At 39.7% G+C, this 23,305-nt stretch overlaps 1 protein-coding gene across 1 annotated transcript in view; it reads left to right on the forward strand.

Moving 5' to 3' along the window:
• The first annotated feature begins 11,120 nt into the window (after nt 1–11,120).
• LOC122813938 (tripartite motif-containing protein 15-like) overlaps nt 11,121–23,305 on the forward strand; it is a 168,660-nt gene continuing 156,475 nt past the window's right edge. The window contains exon 1 of the mRNA XM_044086482.1: nt 11,121–11,523. Coding sequence (XP_043942417.1) covers nt 11,320–11,523 — 204 coding nt within the window. The 5' untranslated portion in view covers nt 11,121–11,319. The remainder of the gene's footprint in view (nt 11,524–23,305) is intronic.

Raw genomic sequence — 23,305 nt, forward strand, 5'->3', positions numbered from 1 at the left:
ACTGAGGAGAAGAGAAGTCTGAATGAGGAGGTCAAAGCTAAAATCATAGGGGCTACAGCCATCTGGCACAGAGTGTCACGGGTTGTGTATGACAGAAGGATGCCAAAGAAACTGAAAAGTAAGGTGTATAAAACAGTGGTGGGACCAGTACTAATGTATGGTACAAAAACCTGGGCAGTAATGTCAGAGCTGATAAGGAAGCTAGAGATGATGAAGATAAGAGTGCCTGAGACTGGTGGCAGGATGCACACTGCTAGACTAAGAAATGACATAAAAGCATATTGAAAGTAGCTCCAACTGCAGAAGAGCTTAAAGAGAACAGATTATGATGGTATGGGTACATGTTCAGGAACGTAGTAGACAACTCGGTGAAGAAGATTTGAGGAATAGAAAAAGAAGGCAAGAAGGAATGAGGTCATCCAGCAAAGAGGTGGATGTATTGTATGAGAGAAGACCTGGGACAGTCAGGTATGAATGTCAAAGAAGATAGCAGAGCCACAGTGAATAGGGAGAGATGGCAACAAGTGACACGACACCCCGACTCCATGTAGAAAATGGTAAAATGGGGGGATGATGATGATGATGTGGAAAGTATAATAACTATAAAGGGTCAGCTGAAGGAAGGCGCTTACAATATATCTGAGCTATACAGAGTGTGGTGAGATAAGTTTTAAAATTAACAGTGGAACACAGTATTGGCATGGTCTTGCCCAAATAATTGTATTTGTTAAAACCCCATGTTAAAACAGACTTCAGAAACTAACACATTTCCCATTAAACACACTGACTTGAAATCACTGTTTGGCTGTTAATGGGATCATTTTTGGTGTTAATTTTTCATTTAAGATGGATTTGTGATGAAAATGTAAAATGAAGGTAATTGCTATGGTATGGGAGGTTTTTTTAAATCATGGAGAATGATTTTTGGGTGGCCTTAAAGAGGTTCTTGCAAACTGTATCATAACTCAGGGCACTGAACAAGGATGGAGAAATGATGACTTTAACTGGACACATTGTTGAGATGTAGAAGGAAGAGAATGAACACTTTCTGTAAGGAACTCCTGAATCCAAGTCTGGGTTGTGCATGTCTGTGGTGCTAGAAGCAGATGGAGTAAATAGACCCATTTTGGCAGATGAGGTCACTGCAGTGATTAAACAGTTATGCTGTAGCAATAATGCAAGAGTGGATGAGATCTGTCTGGACATGCTGAAGGTACTGGACATTGTTAGGATGCTGTAGACAGTGTGTATTTTCAGTGCTGAGTGGAAGGCAATGATAGTACCTCAGGATTTACAAAATGAGTTGTGGGACCCATTTTTTAAAAGGAAGAGAAGAGTGTGTTGAACTTTACAGCCTGCCTGGGAAGCATGGGTTCTGGAAGGGAGACTGCATCCTATAGTTAAGCATCTGATTCAGAAAAAGCAATACGGATTCTATCCTGGCTGGGGAACAATGGATAAAATATCTGACCATGAACAAATATTGAAAGAATCATGGCTGCTTGTCAATACTGTCTACACGTGTCATATGGACTTAGAGCGATCACATGACTGTGTATCCTGGAATGCCTTGTGGGAGGTACTACAATAGTACGGAGTCATAGGGCCACTGCTGTATACCATCTGGTCCCTGTATCTGAGGAGCAAACATTGTGTTCATATTATTGTCACTAAGTCAGATATATTGAAGGTGGGTGTAGGACTCCATAAATGCTATATCTTGTTTCACATTATATTTGTGATTTTCATGGACAGTATATGTTTGTGATTCTCATGGACAGTATACAGCTTATGGTCATAAAATTACCAGTTTGGAAAGATTTATTTATTTATTTACATTTATTGACCGGGAGAGTCTGACTGGATTAATGTCCATTTTCAGCGGAGGCCCATGGAGAAAAGCTCCAGAATACAATTAGTCATATAAACAAAGGTACTGTTAGTCATTCAAACAAAGATACACTGCTTGTGGGACATATTACTTGTGAAATACAACAGAGTTAGTTCATAGCTTTAGTCATAACAGAATTAGTAGAGGACCTGTTTACCAAGTGATAATGTTTATTATAATAAGATAGGAGGAAGTGCCCAACGATTCCTGGGGAGAAGAATGTAGTGTTGTTCTAGAAGAAATCCTTAAGGTGTTGCTTTTTTAAGTCAGGAGCTAGAGAGGGGTATGGGAAGGGGGAGTCCAATATCACCCAGGGTTAGCCCAGGCACATATCCAGTGGGATGTGAAATAAAGTTTGAGTTTTTTCTTGAATTTAACCAAGGAGGTTTCCTGAGTTAGATCTGGTGGCAAGTGGTTCCAGGTTTTGTAATGTAGTTGGGGAAGACGGAGTCACCAGCTGAGCTGTGGGATTTTGTAGACATTAGTAGTAGTTTTGTAGTGGATCTGAGCAGCATGCACTAGTGAGGGGAGTTATTAGTGCAGGTACCTTATCAGGGTGGTGGAGCACTTTATGAGCAATATTAAGTTGGTTGCATAGAAGGAGAGTGGGGAATTTGAGCCAGTTGAGTAATTTGAGGTTTTGACAGTGGTGAGTACAAACTTTAGAGTTGCTGGCGAAATGAGCTATGTGATTATAACAGAGTGATAGTTTGTTTAGTTCAGCTTAGCCAAGCTGATAAGTATAGGAGATGCATACATAAGTGTTGTTAGGAGGTGAGAGCAGGTAATTGTGGGTCTAGTTTCTTGTGTTAAGAATGCCGTGTTCCTATACAGTGAACCAATTCTTTTGTTTGTCTTTTTTTATGGTTTGGCTTACCTGGATTTTGAATTTAAGATGGTTATCTATATGCTCCCCTAGCAGTTTTGTGTGAGTGTCTGGAGTAATGATAGTTCCATTGTTAGAAGTCACACTAAAATTATGGGAGGAGACCGCTGGGTTGGGGTGAATAGTAATAATTTTTTTTGGATTCAAGATCAGTTGGTGGTTGGAAAGCCAGTTTTCAATGGTGTTAAATGTATGGATTGGAGTTTGAGTGGGGTGTTGGCTGTACAAATCAAAGTGGAGTCGTCAGCATACTGAATGCAAGTAGCACTGGGGATTGCTGTGGGGAGGTCATTTATAAAGATAGAAAAAAGTAGTGATCCCAGGACTGTGCCCTGTGGGACCCCAAGAGTGACTGGGAGTAGGGAGGACAGGTTGTTTTGCCAAAGTACGGTTTGACTTCTCCCCATCAAGTAGTTTTGGAACCACTGAATGGCCAGTTGATTAAGGGACAGATTTTCCAGTGTGTGGATAAGTTGGAGGTTAACCATGTCAAAAGCCTTGGAGAGGTCAAGAAAGAGAGCTGATGAGCATTGCCCATTATTCCTGTTATAGTTTATAGTATTAGTGAATGAGGGCAGTGCAGTTGTTGTGCTCTGATGAGGCCTGAATACATGCTGTGAGTTGATTAGTAGTTTGTTGTAGGTAAGAAAGTGCATTAGCTGGCTGTGAATGTACTTTTCTAAGATTTTGGCTAGTAGGGACAGTATAGTGATTGGCCTGTAGTTGGACATTTTGGTAGAACTCCCCCCTTTATGTAATGGTACCACATGTGATACCTTCCAAATGGATGATGCATTCTTTGATGGATCTGTTGATTAAGATGGATATGGGTAGGGCTATGGCATCTGAGGCTATTTGCAGATATTTGGTGGGGAGGAGATCTGCAGCTAGTGTGGTGGGTTTTAGTTTGGTAAGAAGTTTCCTGATGTGGTTGGTTGAGATAGGGTTGAAGTTAAAGGATAGTTTGCTATTTGGTGCTGGAGGGGGGTTATTTGGTGAAGTGGAGTTGTGCTGGTTGGCTAGGACCTAATAGGATCTAATATCCATATTTTTGAAATGTAGATTGAAAAATGTTTTTGCTGACATAAAATGTTTTATTAACAACAGCAAAGATTTTTAGTTAAGGTACACTCACGGTGTGAACAACATATGTGACAAAGTTATATTTTCAATACACTAGGTGTAGACTTCTTATTTACTACAATATCTAATATGGGAGTTGAAACTATTAGGGTAAAGTTAAGTAAATAATCTAATTATTCAAACTTTTTATAAATACATTATGTGATCTGCCATTATTGGTTGTATAAAATCATGTCTTCTTATCTAACAAATGCATTTACATCCTAAGAAGGGGGTAGTTATGGGTACTTTTTTGCCAATTCCTTTGCAAATATTATTGTATTTACCTGGGAGGATGAATTTTTGTTTAATGAACAACATTTATTTTTAAAAAAGCTGCATCTAAAGAAATCCCCATCCCTCTGCTCCACATAGGTTCATAGGTTTATACTAGGCTATCTGCCCTAAGGCATTTATAAGCCTAGCCCAAAGTTTTGTGGCTTACGCCACCCCTTATATGAAAAAATACTGCACCCATTAGTTTGTTGTGCCTCTGTCCAGCAGTGACACAGAGATGATTCCCGGGTAAACCCTGATCTCCCATCCACAGGTCAAGATTTCTGTTGAACAGAGCCAGCGAGGTGCTCTGCCTCACATGGACCGGGATTTTATTCCACAGCATAGGGAGTCTCTGAGTGATAAATCTATCCCTCCAGCACGTCCTATTTATATCCGTGCTAAGGTTTAAGTCGCTTGCTCTAGTGGTTTTGGTGGATTTGGATTTTTTGAGGTGGAGCATGTCTATTAATTCCGGGTTGGACATGGCCTTGTATGTCAGGCACATGTCACCTCTGAGCAGACGGTATGCGACTGAATAGAGCTGGAGTTTCTTCAATCTGGCAGCATATGACAGATTTTGGAGTCCCTTTATCCTTTTGGTGAGGAACTTTTGGGGTCTCTCCAATTGCTGCAGATGTCGGGTGAAATACATCCCGAATGGGGCATTGTACTCGATCATTGGTCTGATAAGTGAAGAGTACAGGGGAACAATGACCTCACTAGATCTGGATGTGAATCCCTTCATGATCAGGTGGGCAATGTAGAAGGTCTTTCTAACCACTTTAGCAACGTGAGTGTCAAAAGAAAGGCCACTGTCAACCTGGGTCCCCAGGTCCCTGATAACCTCTTCTGTGCTTAGTGGATTGCCACCTATATGGTAGCTTGGGGTTACCTTGTTTTTCCCGAAGGGTATGACTATACATTTTTTGGCGTTTAACTACATGCACCAGGTTCATAACCCAGAGACTGCCCATGCTATGGAATTGACTTCCCATATGTGTCAAGCAGAGCACCTCAATGGCCCTTTTCAAGAGAAATCTTGATGAGTGGATGGGAAATAGAAAATTCACCCCAGGGATCACCTCAGCATAGTATTCGTTTTTTGGATATTACTTTGACCTGTCCACAAGATGGCACAATTGTAACAGCTGTGCATAAGAAATCAACTAAAAGTAGTACCTATATGCATAAATTCAGTATACACCTTGAAGATATAGTTCCGAATGTTATAAAAGGTCAAATTATGCAAATATATGGTTTAAATAATAGGGTCTATATTAGAACATCGAATGTTCTAAGTATCGAACGCTCACATGAACGAAAATGCAGCACCTTGAGGCATTATTGTGGGGGGCGCCCCCACACCCTCCGCTAAATATATATTCCTACTCCAAGATTGCACTACAATGAGGAAAGGACAAATATTCATCTTCACTGTACTGCGAAAAAAAAAAAAAAAACCTTCAAGGTCCTGCATTTGCACTCATGTGAGTGTTCGATATTTAGAACATTCGATGTTCTAATGTAGACCCAAATAATAGTGAGGAGAACCATATGGAGTAACTGGAAATCTCTATGAATGATTTCATAACTGGAGTATATGAACAAGAATTGTTATAAAGTTTGGATATTACTGGACCGTATTTCTCTAACACACATTAATCTGAACATATATATTACAGCAATGAGTGGAATAGGATAATTATTAGCTATAACAAACATAACCCACCCATCAGTATCTTCTATGAAAAGCTTACCTAAATGAACATTTTTAACTGCATTTCTATCTTTTCTGTCTTAATAGAGGACAAGGACACTGCCTAAGGGTACCTACGAACAAAATCTAGCACCATCAAGATATCCCTCTTACCTGAAGAGCTTGGAGTAATAAGAAGCCACACAACATCCATGTCTACCTTCTGAAATGGTTCTTCAGTAACAGGCTAGCGCCGCTGAGTGGTCTTACTTTTGTCATCTACATTTCCAACCATTTCATATTTTTGCAATATCTGGCCCATACAAATTTTGCAAAAAAACAGTTTTTTTTGTATATTTTATACCTGTATGGCCTGAACAAGGCATATCATGGCCTATGACTCAAAGTGCCTAACAGTAGGCCCTTGGGACTACCAACTACTGTGATACTTCCATGTGCAGCCCCCTAGTCAGCAGTACATTCTATGTACAATAGCCCCTTGTCTCTGTATAGATACCTCCCATACCTGAGAATCGCTAACCTACTTGGCTACTTCACTCAGGTTTTGTAAGGTAAGATCTGAGAGATATACCTGTCATAACCCCTTCTCTCTCCCTCTTTAAAATCCTCCCTAGATTTCTTTCAGTAGGATGTCAAGTATCATTTGACAACTGTGACTCAGATTTATGCTTACTGCTACCACCTATCTTTTCCTCTGATGTAGCTCCTTTCACAGTAAGTCAGGCACCCTTTGACACATTTAGCTTTGATTAAGGCTTGCTACTATTACCCCATTTATTCCTGAAGCAACCACATCATTATCCTCCATTCGAGTTGTGGGTACTTGCTAGGTGTCCCCAGAGATACCTTCACCTGTGTGCTGGTCTCTGTGTTTGGCTGAATGTAACTGAATATACAAAGCTGAATCATAAAAGTCATTTCTTATCAGAATATCTGTAGAGGTATCATAACCCTGCCCCCAGCTTATCTCCTTGTCTCCCCCAGTCATACCTCCCAACTGTACCTAATTGCACTGTTTTTACAGAGTTATGGGGTTCAAATAATGGGGTGTCATGATTTCTGAGTGGCACCCCTTCATTCACAATTTTTTAAAAATGTTTTTCTTTCGCAGCGCTTTTGGAGCTGACGTCATCACATGCACCATGATGTCAGCTCCGTCAGCCTATCGGAATTGAGCTCCTTTTGTTTGCTGTTTGCTTAAGTCTTAGAAGCTAGGGCACGCTGCATGGACTACTTTTGCTTAACTTAGTTTTGTTTGCTTAAGTCTTAAGAGCCAAAGGGCAGTGTACCACACATGGAAACAACTGAAGCTGCTCAAGTATTTTCTTTTTTTTTTGAACTGAAGTTTCCTTGTGATTTACATTACTGCTGCTCAGGTATTCTTTGGAGTCCAGCCAAAGGACATGCATGGGAATAAACTGAAGTTTCCTCTGTTTTGAACTGAAGTTTGCTTCTGCTCACAAACTGCTTATGCTGTTCAGGTATTCTTTAGTTTGTGAATGTGATTAGGCATTTCTGCTGAAATTTGCTTATGCTCAGGTATTCTTTAGACATTTTCGCTACTTTGCTTTGTGAATGCGATTAGACGTTTCCACTTAAGTTTGCTTATGCTCAGGTATTCTTTAGACGTTTCCGCTAGTTTGCTTTGAATTTGGAGTTCATTTCTTTCAGGTAGTTTTAGTAGAACAAGGATGTGCGTGCGTGTGTGTGTGTGTGTGTGTGTGTGTGTGTGTGTGTGTGTGTGTGTGTGTGTGTGTGAATACCCACATCTGAATACACCTGGTGGCTAGGGGTACTCAGGCTCAAACCCTGTACCTTGGGTACAAGTTAAAAAGAGCCTAAAGTCCCAAGCCACCCCCACTTGTGAATGTGTGCCTCATATTTTTGTTCTATTCCTCATTAAATCTGTGGTTTTCAGGATTTTTGTGGCAAATAACTGAAGGATTGAATTCACTAAATAATGACAGGCATTTGAATTTCAGACTTCATTTTATTTTTGGTAGCACATAACCTTTTTATTTAGCAATTTTCTATGTTTATAAGATCAGTATTTGAAATTTGTGCCTATTTTGGGGGTGTATTCCCCATTATTGGCTTTGTCCAGATTTTTTGTGCTAAGACGTTCAGAGCTATGGTGAGAAGTGAGAACTGAATTATGTATTTCCCCCATTATTGGCTTTATCCAGGTTTTTTGTGCTAAGAGGTTGAGAGCTATGGTGAGAAGTAAGAACTGAATTCACTAAATGATGGCCATTTACGTTTCAGTCTTTCTGCCTTTCTGGAAACTGCTGATTTGGCATAGTGGTATGTTGCTCTTACTGCAGTGCACAGGGTCCTGGGTTCAAGTCTTGGCAGTAAAATGCATGGTGGTAATACAACATTTTATTCTAGCAACTTTCCAAAATTATACAAGCAATATTTAAAATGTGTCCCTGTTTTTTTGGCATTTTGCCCCCCCCCCAAAAAAAAAAACTGAAATTGAAAATAAGTGTGAGAAGCTGTGCAGGATGCCTATGGCTTACACTACTGTCATTCTATTGTTATTTATATATATATATATATATGTATATATATATATATATATATATATATATATATATATATATATATATACACACATATATTCTGTGTGTGTGTGTGTGTGTGTGTGTGTGTGTGTGTGTGTGTGTGTGTGTGTGTGTGTGTGTATAAGTAGACTTTTATGATGGAAATGTTCTGAATTGGGCAGTTTTGTCATTATTGGTTCATGCATTTTGTTTCATTGCCTACTGGAAAATGTTCAAACAATAAATTTTAAAATGCGCTCTAACTTAAGCCTAACAAGTGTGCTGTATTATACAAGGAATATAATTTAATAAAGTCAGGAAGGTGTATCAAAGAACGCTTGTATATTTCTTGTTTGTGTGCAAGCCAAGGGCCTATGATTTGAAAACAGCCCACAGATAATCTTTATCCACCACTGGCCAGATGCATTTTCTTTGGATGTGGTGTGGGTTTCAATGCTGCTTCAATGAATGTGAGTTTCAAGGGCAGAGAAGTTTTAATGCCAAGTCTATTTTTATTGTGAGACACTGTTGCTTTGTTTATCAGATATCTATTGGTGTTTGTGCATTGTGCTATAAAATGTAAAAATAAAATCCAAATAATCACTGTAGAAGTAAAGCAGTATGCACACATTAGTGTTTATGGTAAATGGGCGAAATAGCCAGGTAATGGGACATTGGAAGGGCTGCAGTGGGACTCTGGTGCCATATTTGGTTGTAGTTTGCAGTTGAAATTTGGTATCCCACAAGTCCATTGGGGTGGGTGAGGTTACTTAATTATGTATGAAAAGTTTTATGTTAATCAGTGTGCACATTTGTACCTTTTTTTCATGGGCCTTGTCCAGATTTTTTATGTTTCCAGGTTGAGAGCTATGCCCCCAGTCCAAATTAACCCATTTCAATGGCAGCTGAAAAGGTGTCCATCCTATGACCTTTGCTGGAGTGGGATTCCCAGGTAAGTAAATCTCCTGTCTACAACTTCAGGTTAACATAATTATGTCTGCTGCAGTATCATTCTTAGTGATAGTGTCTTTACCCACTACCGGGAAAGAGTACTTGCCCTTGTAACAATCTGGAACAGCTGCAGTCACACAACTGTTATCTCCCTCAGCTGGCTTTGTTCCCCACCCCTCTCTACTGACATTTAAGCAGTGCACATCCAACTTGATTATATTGGAATCATTTAACCCAAGCACCTCACCCATTATTGTAGAACCTGCTGCAACTGTGTAGGCTACTAGCCATGGATTCTGTTATGCCCAAATGCAGTGCTAGGTGTTGTTTCCTGCTTGCTAAACAGAAATCAGCCATTTTAAACATCTTTCATCATCTGAGCTACAGTCCTAGTCTGTCAACCAGACTCTCATATCCTCAGGCAAACTACTGAAGCATATGTGAGAGCGTGAAGCATTCATCTCTCCCACATTCACTATGTGATCCACACAAGTTCAATGTGTATAGGGAAATGTATCTATCTATCTATCTATCTATCTATCTATCTATCTATCTATCTATCTAATCTATCTATATTAGACCAGGTAAATGGGCTGATCCACTGACATTTTGATGAAAAAACAAGCTACTTTGGTAGCCAAATGATTAGAACAGCTGGACCAATGATCTGGAGGGTCTACGTTTGAGTCTTAGTTAAAGCATACACTTTGTTTGTGTTGTGCTTCTACACTTTCACTACGTCCTGTGTTTCTAAACGGTTCTCATTGAAATAGCATTTTAATTGCATTCATAAGTTCATAGGTAGGTCTGATCTGGAAATTTTGTTGATGCAGTCTGTCCTTTCTATTTCTTTGTCTTATAACATTATGGGTATTGACTGAGAAGAAAGATGCTCCTGCACTTAATTCTGTATCTACATTTCACAGTGAGCCTTGTTTATTGGTTAAAAATGGTTTATAGACTAGCTCTCTTACCTGATGAAAAAATAATTCATAAATAAATATATCAGAAATGGATATTTAGATTTCCGCTTAACTCACTGGGTTTATTGCACTTTGTTATCAAAAGAAAAATAAATGAAAAACTGAAGGAGAAGCAAATTCATCAGTATAGCAAGAGTAAATATGACAAAAAAGCATGGTTTTGTGATACAAATTGAGTTTATGTATATATATATATATATATATATATATATATATATATATATATATATATATATATATCCACAAAACGTAATCCACAAAAAAAAAAAAAAAATTATTACACTTTTTGGTTTTTGCTCCTGTCATAATACCTGTGATAACTTATATTATCTACTTCTGTTTATAAATTATAACCTTGTATTGCCTATCTCTGTTTAAACTTGTAGTAACCAATGAAGCTTTTCTTCCCAGGCCTCTACTGAAAATGGACATATATCCAGCTAGACTAGCCCGGTCCACAAATGTAAAATAAAAATAAATAAATATATATATATATATATATATATATATATATATATATATATATATATAAAACATTTCTTAAAATATATAAATTAGTTAACTTTTAAGTCAAAATTCACCAGGTATTTGTAAAGTTTGAATATTAAAATTTAAAGTAACTGCTTAAAAGACTGGCATTCCATCTCAAAAAATAAAACATCGGAACTACATTTTGCATTGCCCCTTTAAATGGAGGCGGTCACTTCCCAATACATTCTACTTCCTGTGCTCTGAAAATGAAACTTAAATGGCCTCTAGGTAGTGGGCTGTGAGTTTCATGTAGCAGTTTGCCTGAAACTTTGTTGTAAACACCAGCCCCTTAGGGTCTCCATTAACAGGATTTTATATCCTGTAACAAAACTTTCCCATTGAAAAAGTCTAGAGTGAATTGAAAGTTGGACGGTATGGTTCAAAGATTCTAGGAACCGAAGCTTGGATGTTCAATGCAGGAAACAGACTGCAAAGACAAAGAAGAGATGCAGAATCTATGTGCTACAAATGGGGGAACAGAGCAGTGCTGTGGGGAGCACAGAAGGGGACTGAAGTTGTTCTGCCAGGAGGATGAGGCCTTTATCTGTGTCCTGTGTGTTCCTAGACATTCCGGTCACAGTTTTGTGTTCCTTCATGAAGCAGTCAGTATGTATAAGGTAAGGGATGATTCATAACAAACGTTAAATTATTAGCTCCCACTGTGGAGATGAGCTGACAAATGAATTACCTTCCAAAATTTTCAGCCTGGATTTATTTTCTTGGTTAATGAAATAGTGTTTTCATAAAAAAAATCAGTATTTTCTGACACAAAGTAGAAACCTGGATAGTGTGATATTAGCATCTGTAAGTTATGTTACAGAAAATATCATGTCTCATGTTTATTTTTTAACAAAATGCATATTAACTTGCAGTTTCTTTACAAATGAGTCTAATAAAATGTGTATAATATGTTTATGATAAAATCAAAAGGTAAAATACATGCATAATTATACAAAATATCGTTTCACATAAGTTTTAGCTTTATATTTAAAGTGCCTTACAACTGCATTCTCTCTAGCAAATTACAGGGTACTGACAGATAATTGAAGGCAAAGTAAGTGCTGAAGGAATGTTATGATGTTATACAGAGTCTGGTTTCAGAATGTTAAAGGGACATTATGTCAGATCTTTTGCTGGAGGAGTTTGTCTACATTTTAGTGCTGGGCAAGTCACGTTCACCTAGAGGCAAGGTTTTCAAACAGCCTTTTTAGCATGCTGCAGGTCAGATCACACAAACTCTCAGTGGGGGTTGTGCTAGGAAGTGCTACAAATTTACAGCTGAAGTTTCTCCTTTTTCTGTTTTCTTCCCCCACTCATGAACAGTTAAATTTGTTGAATGACTGGATTTTACTTAGCTATAGATGCTATATTGTCACACACAAACCAAATGATATCTACTATGTACTTGTTATTGCAAAATTGTGTCTAAAAACTATTCAACCTTGGCAATATTGTTTTTGTTATATGCTTGTTGCTACAGATCTTTTCCTCTCCACTGGCAGTTATTTTTCATATAGTCTATTGCTTGTTAGTGCGTGTGTGTTCATGTAGGTGCATTTTTATAATCACACAGATTTTTCCTCATTTTACAGCACAGCATTGCTTTGCAAAGAAACCTGTTGAGTAGCAAATGTCCAAATATTCTAAAAGAATAAGATATTTTGCATCTTTTCTCTAAAAATTTCATGTAGCATTGTAACTGAATGTAATCACTGTTGTAAAAGTGTGTTCTCATTAGCTGATGATGTTGTTGTCCTTCAGAAGTCACACCATAAGTGTTAATAGTGATTCCATCATACTAAATTTATTTTCATACTTTTTTCTACCATTCGTTGTGGTAAAATGTTTTGAACTTTCACATCTTTCCTGAATGGTTGACTGATGTACAGTTACTTTGCAGACTGATTAGCAATAACATTTGAAAGTTGAAGCGAATGCAGTCCTATACATTTCCCATATACTTTACAGGGTGATACTGTAGTGTACTGGCTCACCGGCAGTTTCGCACAGGAGTGGGCGTGGCCAGAGAGATTGACAGGCCTAAAACCTAGGAAGTGGTAAGGAAATGAGGCATGATTGGCATGCCATGTATATTATCCCGTGACGACATGCATATAATGAATGTAGATGAGCAGCTTAGTACTATACATTCCTATGATAGTTGTTATTTGTTTGTAATGCTGGTGCGCAAGGAACTTCTTCCACTGAATGTAAACAATTACTTTTTCCCTTTGCTTTTGTAGGGGGCAAGTCCCCCTGCACCTCCCTTGTAGTCGGTTCTTGGAGTTGGTATATTCTAATAGCAGTGCCCCCACAAGGGGGTGCAGGGGGCTTGCCCCCTGCAAAAGCAAAGGGGAAAAAGTAATTGTTTATATTTACTGGCGGTTGTATTCCAGCATTTGTTATGCTGAAACAGCTAAGCATGCACTTAATGATTCTTTAAACGAAGTTGAAATTCATCTGTTAAATATAACTGCGATTACTCATCAAAATGAATATTCATGCCGAGGAAGCAACTTCATTTTTGGTTATTCATAAGTACAGCAAGACGTCACCAGCTGGGGTGGCGCTTGCTACTGTACATCTGGTGAGCCAGTACACTACAATATCACCCTTTACAGTACCATTCCTAGTATATTACACTAGGTAATTACAGGAGTACTTTTTTACTAAGGCAGTAATAATTAAGTGCTGCAAACAAATTTAATGACCCTGTATTTTGACAACTCATAGTAGCTATTTTTGTATGTATGTAACACATAATCTGTTTGTATTCATGTGATTTGAAAATGATAGCCTCCACATATTTTACTGACAGATTTGCAATTCAAGTCATTATTGAATATCTATAAATTTTGTATATGCTACATATCTGATAATGCAGGTCTTTTAGTGCAGTTATGTATGCAGTGCACTTAACTGTTTTTAGAAGTGCAGTTCAAGGTTACTACTGTAATTGTAAACTCGTAAGTTACCTGCTAGATAACAAACTTGCTAATGGGCATAGCCAACCCTGTTATTTGGGAGGCATGCTCTCTTTGAAAAGAGTGTTTACCTGTGGTATTCCCCAGTGATCAGTTCCAGGACCACTTGTTCATAGGTAGGTACTAGGCTATGAGCCTGAGGGCCTACGTAAGCCTAGCCAACAAGGTTCCCTGGCTTACGCCACCCAAGAAAGTTATGTTTGTCTTTGGCATTTACTTCTACAGTGCTAAGGCTGACATCAAGGGCTTGTAGCTGGCAAAGTTTGGAGTTGTCACTACCTCACCGTCTGACTTCCAGACTTTTCAGGCAGGACTAGCATGCAGCAATAAATGGTGCCTGGAGCACAACTTCAAACTACATGCCAAGAAATGCAGCACCAGCACTACATCTTTAGCCAAAACTGACCTGGTCATTAGGGACCTGAGCACTTTCACTGACCATTTATGTACCCTTTGATCATTATGTATGCACTAATTTTAGGAAATCCTATAATCTAATCACCAGGGATGATTAATAGCATATGCTTAACTGTACTTAAGAAGAATTTAAACCTTACCAGCCATCTTAACAACAATAATTCCTACCTTCCTTCCACACAACTACGACTCACTAATACTGAAACCTAAACATCCGCAGTGTAATGAATAAAATAGAAGAGCTTCATTCCACCATCTCTGAACAACCCCGATATCATAGTCATCACTGAAACATGGCTTAAACCACATGTCAGTTACAACTCCATAACCCCACCTGGTTACAATATTCTCAGGTCTGACCGGGTACACAAAAGAGGTGGTGGAATAGCCCTACTCCATATAACTAACTTAAAAGTTCAATTCCCACATATAGAGACCCAAACGCTGAAACCTTGCTTGCAAAACTCCCCTTTAAAGGAAATCTCCAGGCTCCAACAAATGTTAACTCAAACGCAAGTTTTCCTTTATCTTTGTAAAATCAGCCTAGCCTCCTGCTGTTACCAGAATCCTCAAAAGCTTTTCAGTTTTACATTTCTCTCTCTCATAGGTTGGTACTAGGCTGTTGGCCCTAGGGCCTATGCAAGCCTAGCCATAACAATTCAATGGATATTTCTTCCCACAATATTTACTTCTCTGGGCCCCTGTCCAGCAGGGCAACTGACATGATCCCCGGGGTGAATTTCCTATCCAATCATCAAGTTTCCTTTTGAAGAGGGCCAATGAGGCGCTCTGCTTGACATGTATGGGCAGTCTATCCCAGAGTATGGGGTGTCTCTGGGTCAGGAACCTATCCCTCCAGCATGTTTTGTTCATTGTGATGACAAGGTTTAGATCCCTGGAGCGTGTGTCTTTGAGGGATTGTGATGTCCAAAAAGCTCGGGGTTTGACATAAACTTGTATGTTAATCAGAGATCATTTTTTTTTTAGACGGTCAGCATATGGCATCTGCTTTAGGCCTGTGATTCTTTTAGTGAGGTATTTCTGTGGCCTTTCCAGCTGTTGCAGATATCTTGAGGTACATACCAAATGGGGCATTGTACTCTATAATGGGTCTAATGAGGGATGAGTGCAGTGGGACAATGACCTCCTTTTTTCTGGATGAAAAGCCCTTAGTGATGAGGTGTGCCACATAGAAGGATTTCCTGACTATTGTGGCGATGTGGTTATCGAAAGTGAGATCACTGTCCACCTGTGTCCCTAAGTCTCTTATCACACTTTCAATGTTTAGTGTCCTGCCACCTGTGGTAATTCATGGGTACATGTTTTTTTCCAAAGGGGATAACTGTACATTTCTTGGCATTAAGCTTGAGCCCATGGCTCTGCCACCAGGCATCTGTTTCTGTAAGGCCCTTTCCTTAGCGTAGGGCAGGGAGGACCATCTCCCATTCTTTTGTATCACATCCTTTCAGGAGACTTCGTCTTCACCTTCGTGACGTACCTTCGACACTGTCTAATCAGTAGTTCCCTCTTCTGATGTTCTGCCCACCTGTGACATAGCTATTATCAAAGCTGGCCCGCTTAACAGGTACTAGATAACTGTTGTTGTGGAACTGCGTTACTATTACTACCGTTTCCTTCAGGACTGAAAACATTATCAGAGCAAGTATTTCTTCCAGAAAAAGTGCAGCCGGACTGCTTGACAACTATCATTCACGTGCACTGTTTCAGTAAGTTAATTGCAAAATTTTTACTACATACAAATCTGTGCCTCCGCTTACACTGCCTGGTGTGATTAATAGTTTCTTGGTTGTGTTCTCCTGTTTGAGCCGATTGTTTTAGGTGTTACTACAGTCGGTCTCCAACCACCGTCCTTTATACCCATCAACCTCTTACAGCTAGCAGTCTGGTGAAAGCCTCAGAATAGGGACAGTTTTTAGATTTTTTCTCTTAAACGTAAAACATGGATAGATTAACATATTTTGCATTTGCATGCATTTGCTGAAGATTGGGAGGTCTAAATTTCCAATGGCCGCTATTGTATTCGTAAGTTCAGCACTGACTGATATATCCCCCTAATTTGCCAGACATGAATAGTTAAATAGGCAGATTCCATGACAGTCCTTTACAGGTTATAGGTATCATCTGCTTTGGAGTGTGTATGTGTGTTAGGGAATGCATGCCTGAAAGGTGTGTGTGTGTGTGTGTGTGTGTGTGTGTGTGTGTGTGTGTGTGTGTGTGTGTGTGTGTGTGAATGCAGAAGAGACAGTGTCTGTGTGTGTATGGGAGAGACTGAGCAATGCATGAAAGAGTGATCTGTGCATGTGTGAAAGCAGAATGTCTGTGTGCATGAACGCAGAAGAGACTTTGTGTGTAAAGAAAATTGAAGTATGCAGTTTGCAAATGTTATCACGCCAGAGTGCAAACTAGCAAACGTCTGGGAAAATTGGTTCACGCAATGTTTATATTCTTGAACTTTTGATGTGCATAAGGTATTTCTTGTAAGTTGTTTTAATGTTGCACGTGACTCTGCAAATATGATCAAGTAGTAAGTTACATTTTAAACGTAGGCTTTCCTGTTGTAACATTCATTTTTCAGGGCTGTCAAAATATGTGCATTTTTTTCAGGTTCAGTCAGTCTGATGCTTTTTATTTGTTAAATGTGTGGTAAGAATGGAACAGTTTTATACAGTTTGATGCATTATATTTCATATTTATAATTTCAAGAGAAGGTTTTTTTTTCTTTTGCCATCTACCAAGAGATACACTCTTTACCCATAACTTTTCTTTGACATTTTTTGAAGTTAGAAATAACGTGTAATTCCATAAAGAGGTACAAAATTAGTTTGATGTAAATTATAGTAGTTGTGTATAAGGTAGCAGTCAAGCTAAATTAGTTAACATATCGAGTAAGAGATTTTTGGATGAGGGTGTTTGAAAGGTTGAATTATCTGTCAATTCCATACCTTTAGTTGTGGTTTCAAGACAAAGTGTCTTAATTTTGTGAGAGATCCAGAGAGCATTGACTATGAAAAATGAAACCGGGGAGAACCCCTGCTGCATAGATGCCAAACATTTTTATTTTGTCTTTTTGTGTGTGTGTGTGTGATCTGTCTGCATCTTTTGACAAAGTTGCTCATTGTCTCTTAGTGGCTTAGGTTTTGTTGTGGTTTAACCTCTACTCTTTTTGGTTGGAATGCTTTCTTCCCCCTTTTTGACATTTTCTCTTTTTATTTTATTTATGCTTTGTTGACTTGGTTAATCCAACTAGACCAGTGGTCTTCTCATAGGGGAGACTTGAAGTGATATTCCTTTTGAAGGGAGATTTGCCTTGATGCTGAGGAAATTCTCTTGCACTTAGGTAAGTGCAGTAACCTCTTTTACATTACATCCACCTAACCTACCACCAAGTAACCTGACATATTTTGAAGTGTAAAAAATTATCTCAAGTATTCTGGGTGGGATGTAGAACTTGCAGTCTTTCTGATCTTTCAGCATCAGAGGTGAATGTACTACCTTTTGAATCTTATAATACTGTCAGAGGATTCCCAGGAGATTAGTATGTGTGTTATTTTCTCCACTTCTCATCCTATGGGGTATCATAAGAGTTCCATTTTGGGTAAATGTTACTACTTAATATGCATATTTCTTTGGGGAGATTTCATTATGTGGAGAGGTGTGTGGGGGTGAGCAGAGGATTATCTCTTCTCTCATGAGCATGTGAAAGTCATCATTTCTCTAGCAGATGTGGATCAAAGTTCATCTTTGACTGAAGATTAATCGATTGAAACTCGATACATGTATGTATGACTGTAACATTTAAAGCTGATCTTCTGGAATTAGAGTAAGGACACACAGGGTTGCGGTGAGATGATCGAAGTCTGGAATTACTAGTAGAGTGTTTGATTCATGTCAGTAGATCAGTAGTCCTGGTTATAAATCAACCAAATATATTTAGCCAAAACTACTTTCATAAAAAATCTTTAAAAAAATGCACCCTCTGCATCCCCTGTGTAGGTGGACACCCCCAAATGTAAATATATCTACTCTGAGGTTGTACAACAGTGGAGAAAAGTAAATTCTCTACTGTTGTCAAAACTGTTTTCAGCTAAACATTTTTGACCAATTTGCATTTGACTGAGCTACCTTTTTTATAATCTATTCCCGGTGATTACACAGTCGTGTCTTATTGATTTAGTGCTTTTTGGTGTGTTTGCACATCTTGGGGAATAAAGGACAAGGTCAACCTAATCACTAGAAACACAAGGAAGATGATAGCTTTGGTTCAGTGCAGACAAATACAAAGTATTGCACTTGAGCCATTGGAAGAGGGGACTTGATGACAACAAAGCACAAAATGAATCTAGAGGGTAATAAATTCTAAAATGGGCAAACAGGAAGTGGAGTAAGATGGCAGTGATAGCAACATATAGAAGGCTGGGGAATATTTTCAGAGAGATAGACGCTAGAAGAAAGAAAGGTAATGCTTTCTGTCAGACTGCAGCTTGAGTATTTTGGAGATTTGGAAGGCATCCAAGGAAAGGGTCATCAGGCTGCTTGAAGGAGTGAAAAGGAGAGCCACCATAAAGGTGGGATGGTGACGTATGGCGAGACTAAAGGAGCAACAGTACTTCTCATTAAAGAAAAAAGATTGGCGGAGCAGTACACAGTCTGGTAAATTGGGTCATAGGCGTGTACTGAGCTAATGGCCCTGGAGCCTTTACAAGCCTAGCCCATGGATGTGCCCTTGCATCGTGCCACCTGACATTAGTTCCCAGTGCCTGTATCAAGTAGAGCCACTGGGGTGATCCCCGAGGTAAACTTTCTATTACCCATCCACTCATCAAGATTTTTCTTGAAGAGGGACAGTGAGCTGCTCTGCATGACATGTATGGGAAGTCTATTCCATAGCATGGGCAGTCTCCGGGTTATGTACCTGTCCTCCCAGCATGTTCTGGTGATTGTGGTAATGAGGTTGAGGTCTCTGGAGTGTGTGGTGTGGAGGGATTGGGATATCTTTAGATGTAGCATTTCTAACAGAGCTGGGTCAGACATGGCTTTGTAAGGCAAAAAGGAATCGCCTCTAAGTAGGTGATATGAGACAGAGAATAGCTGGAGTCTTTTGAGCCTGTCCGTGTAGGACATGTGTTTAATGCCTAGGATCCTCTCCGTGAGGTACTTCTGTGGCCTCTCCATCTGTTGCAGGTGTCTAGTGAGGTACATGCCAAATTGGACATTATACTCAATGATTGGTCTAATGAGGAAAGTGTAGAGAGAGATGATGACCTCTTTCTTCTTGGAAGCAAAACCCTTGGTAATGAGATGTGCCACACAGAAGGACTTTCTGACCATGGTGGCAATGTGGTTGTTGAAGGAGAGGTTGCCGTCAGCCTGCCTCCCCAGATTTCTTATAATGCCTTCAGTGTTTAGTGGGTTCCCATTGATGTGGTAATTAGTGAAATTTTTTACCAAAGGAGATGATGACACATTTTTTGTCATTAAGCTTAAGGCCATGGTTTTGACACCAGTCATTGGTCTCGGTGAGGCCTTTCTGTAGGATGTCTGCATCACTTTGGGAGTTAGTAATGGCTCCCAGCTTGCAATTGTCTTCTAACTTGGTCATCCAGAGTCTCTTTGTGTTGGCCTGGACTTCTGAGAAGTAAATGCCGAACAGGATTGATCCCTGTGGGACTCTACTCGTGACTGGTCGGCAGTCTGAGTTAGAACACACAGTGTTAAAGTAACAGACTCTTATCTGTGAGCCAATTTGCAACCCACCTAGTGATATAAGGGTTGATGCCTAGTTTGATGAGTTTATCAATAATTCCAGAGTGAAGAATGGTATCAAAGGCCATGGCCATATCGAGGTAGGCTGTATACACTGCCTTACTTTCATCCACAGCCCTGCTGACTGACTCAAAGAAGTCAACCAAGTTGAGCAGGCATGATCTCCCTTTCACATAGCCAAATTGCTTGGGGACTAGAGTTTGGAGATTTCCTCTACCTCTGTTAATCAGGTCCATGGTGATGCACTCCATAGCAGTACATATCAGACTTGTCAGGCTGACAGGGTGATAATTCCCAGTGTCTGTAGTTGCTCCCCCTTTATGGAGAGGGATGACTGTAGCAGTGCACCATTCGGTAGGGACAAAGCCTGAGGTAGGGTTGTGACTGAACAGAGCCCACAGATGTGGTGCCAGTTCACTTTGTAGTTCATGTAGAACACAGCCAGTGATATTATTGGGTCCCATGGAAGCTGTATTCTTGGCCTTGGACAATGCAGCTTTAACCTGTGCTGCAGTAATGCTGGGTGACTGGCATTCTTCCAGTATTTTGATTGGTCCTTTGGGGGAGGGAGGGGTAAAGTTGGCACTGAATCTGTCTGCCAGTATGTTGGCAATATCTATTGGCTCAGTGTAGGAAGTACCATTGTGCAGTAACTCGAGAGTAAATCTGTAACCAGAAACCAAGGCGAAAGAAGCCGAGATTGCACCCAGCAAAAACAGTGTACAAAGCTCTTTATTTACCGCTGCAAATACCACACATTTTTGTCCATAAAACCATAAATTTCATCAAAAATACATTAAGTAAGACCATCACTCTTATATACCAATAAGGTAAAATGGTGTACCAATCAAACGCACTCTTCAATTACATAATTCCAGAATTAATTAAAACATTAGTTAAACAATTTGTGTTTGGAAATTCACCAAGGACCATGTTCATAAAGCAACCCAGTGACATTTTGTCAAAGTTAATTCAAAGATCGATTCACGTAAGCTTCAGCAAGGCACCTTTATTACTTGCAGCAAGGAGACAAAGCATGTAAGTACAAGGTTTGTCTGATTTTCAATCGCTCAGCCTGCTGTTTTTATACAGTTCTTTGCACGTACACTATACAGTTCTCTGCACATACACAGCAGGTGCTTATCAGTTAATTGCTGACTTTTGCAAAAACATCTTTCACAATTTAGCTTGTCCATAGGGCTTGCCCTGTCAAACGCAGTTTCTGAGTTATGGTTCTGTAACTGTCTCTTCCTAACACAACACTTGTCTGTTGCTAGTGTGAGGCCCCTATCTCAACATTCCACAGCAAGAACAACAGACTTTTAGGCGTCAGCAGCTTTTACAGAGACCACCAGTATTTACACATTTTACACAGAATAAATGTACCCGCGGTGGTGGTGCTGCGGTAGCATTGTCGCCTCACACTAAGACGCTGTCCGGTTCGATTCTCAGTTAGAGCTTCTTCTGTGTGGAGACATGCGTGAATGGGCGTACCTTTGTTGAAGGTTGTGCGTCAGGCCTGGCAAGCCGGTATGTAAAAATCAACTGCCAATCCTTAGCGGACCAGAGTTCCACTGTGGCGACCCCTAATCCTAAAAAGCCAAAAGACACAAACAAACAAACACCAAATAAATGCCCTTTAAATGCAGAATTGTACACTACACTATTTGTACATTTCTCTAACATCTCCCCCCTTTTAATACTTTATTCTTATTGTTCAATGAGTCTAAAACAAGTCCATTTCATCTCTTGACCATTTCCACTCAGGGCCTTGCAGTCAGAGAGTCATTCGGCTTAGGCTCAAGTAAACAATTCTTCGCCTCCAATTTTAGTAGTTCTTCATATTCAGTACTCTGTTGGTACAAGGTCTTTGAGACTGAGGCATCTATAGTGCTTTTTACCAGTCCACGCATGCAGGGGACGCAGCAGCATCCACAGAACATCAATATCGCTGCTCCAACGCAAATGGCGATCAACAGATTCATCAGGACACTGCCCCAACTCCCAAACCATTTCTGGAAAAAGTCTGTTAAAGGATTTTGACCTGGCTTGGTCAAGGCAGACACTTGCTGAATCACTTCGAGATGACTATTTCATGTTCATTGTTGGGAATAAACGAACAGCAATGGATTAACGCGCAAGTACCTCCTTTCACTACCAGGGTGAAATCGAGAGCCATATGATTTTGAAGCACTACTGCTCTCATAGCTGTCAGTTCATCTGTCACCAATTCCAAGGCAGAAAAGGTTGCATTGCCCAATGTCTCAAGCAGCTTAGACAACTTTCTCATTTCCCAAATCGATTTTACTGCTCCGTACTGAGGTAGTATGCCGGTCTATGATATGGCATCATCACCAAGAGCCATGCGGGACAGTCCTTTGTCACTGATGTGAGCCAGATCATGGTGATATATCCATGATGCATCAATTCGGCCTACTGGATTGGCAGGTTTTTTTAACTTCTCGAACATTTTGGATTTTCCCTTGAGGTAAAGTTAACGTGTGTCATATAGCTGGAACTAGGTAGCCCAAAAAGCAGCTTCCGGACCACTTTCTTGGTAGCCATTTATATGCTTTTCTTCTGCACACAAAATAACAATCTTCCACTTTAATAGTGATGTTAATAAACTCGAAGCGATCCCCAAAATCCTGCTGTCCTCGGAACATTTTCCAATACACAGTTTCCATTTCCTGGACATAGTTGATTATAGAGTTGATTATAGAGTTATTAACAAGTTTTCTTATAGCTGAAAAATTTGCCACGCAACCCGACCTGTATGCAGTGCAGTTATAAACTACTGTTTTGTTACAATGGCTCCATCCTACCCTAGTTCGGTCAAGTTTCTGAAAACACACAGTTCTGTTTTGATGGAAGGCCAGCTGTAAGGCAACCGCATTTGCAGACATAATATTAGCCGTGTTGCTCAACACGCTTGTCCATGTTGCGGTAAAATTTAGTGGAGACTCCACTAAAGGTAATCCTCCATGTGCAGTTGGTATAGCTGCACAGATCCAACAATTAGAGACATTAAGGGTATCTGCATATGTTGAAAGCAGGATGCCATGCTGCACGCTTGCAAGGTTCGGAAAATGTGGTGGAAAAGAGAAATGGCCATAGCAGAAAAACAATGACCACAATTACAGTCAATGAGATTACCATACAATATTTTTGTGGAAAGGGTTGTCGTTCCAGTGTTCTGTTTTCTTCGGTTTTC

The sequence above is a fragment of the Protopterus annectens genome, chromosome 10.part0 (genome assembly GCF_019279795.1).
Source record: "Protopterus annectens isolate FY-2018-M chromosome 10.part0, PAN1.0, whole genome shotgun sequence".
In the NCBI taxonomy this organism is placed as follows: Eukaryota; Metazoa; Chordata; order Ceratodontiformes; family Protopteridae; genus Protopterus; species Protopterus annectens.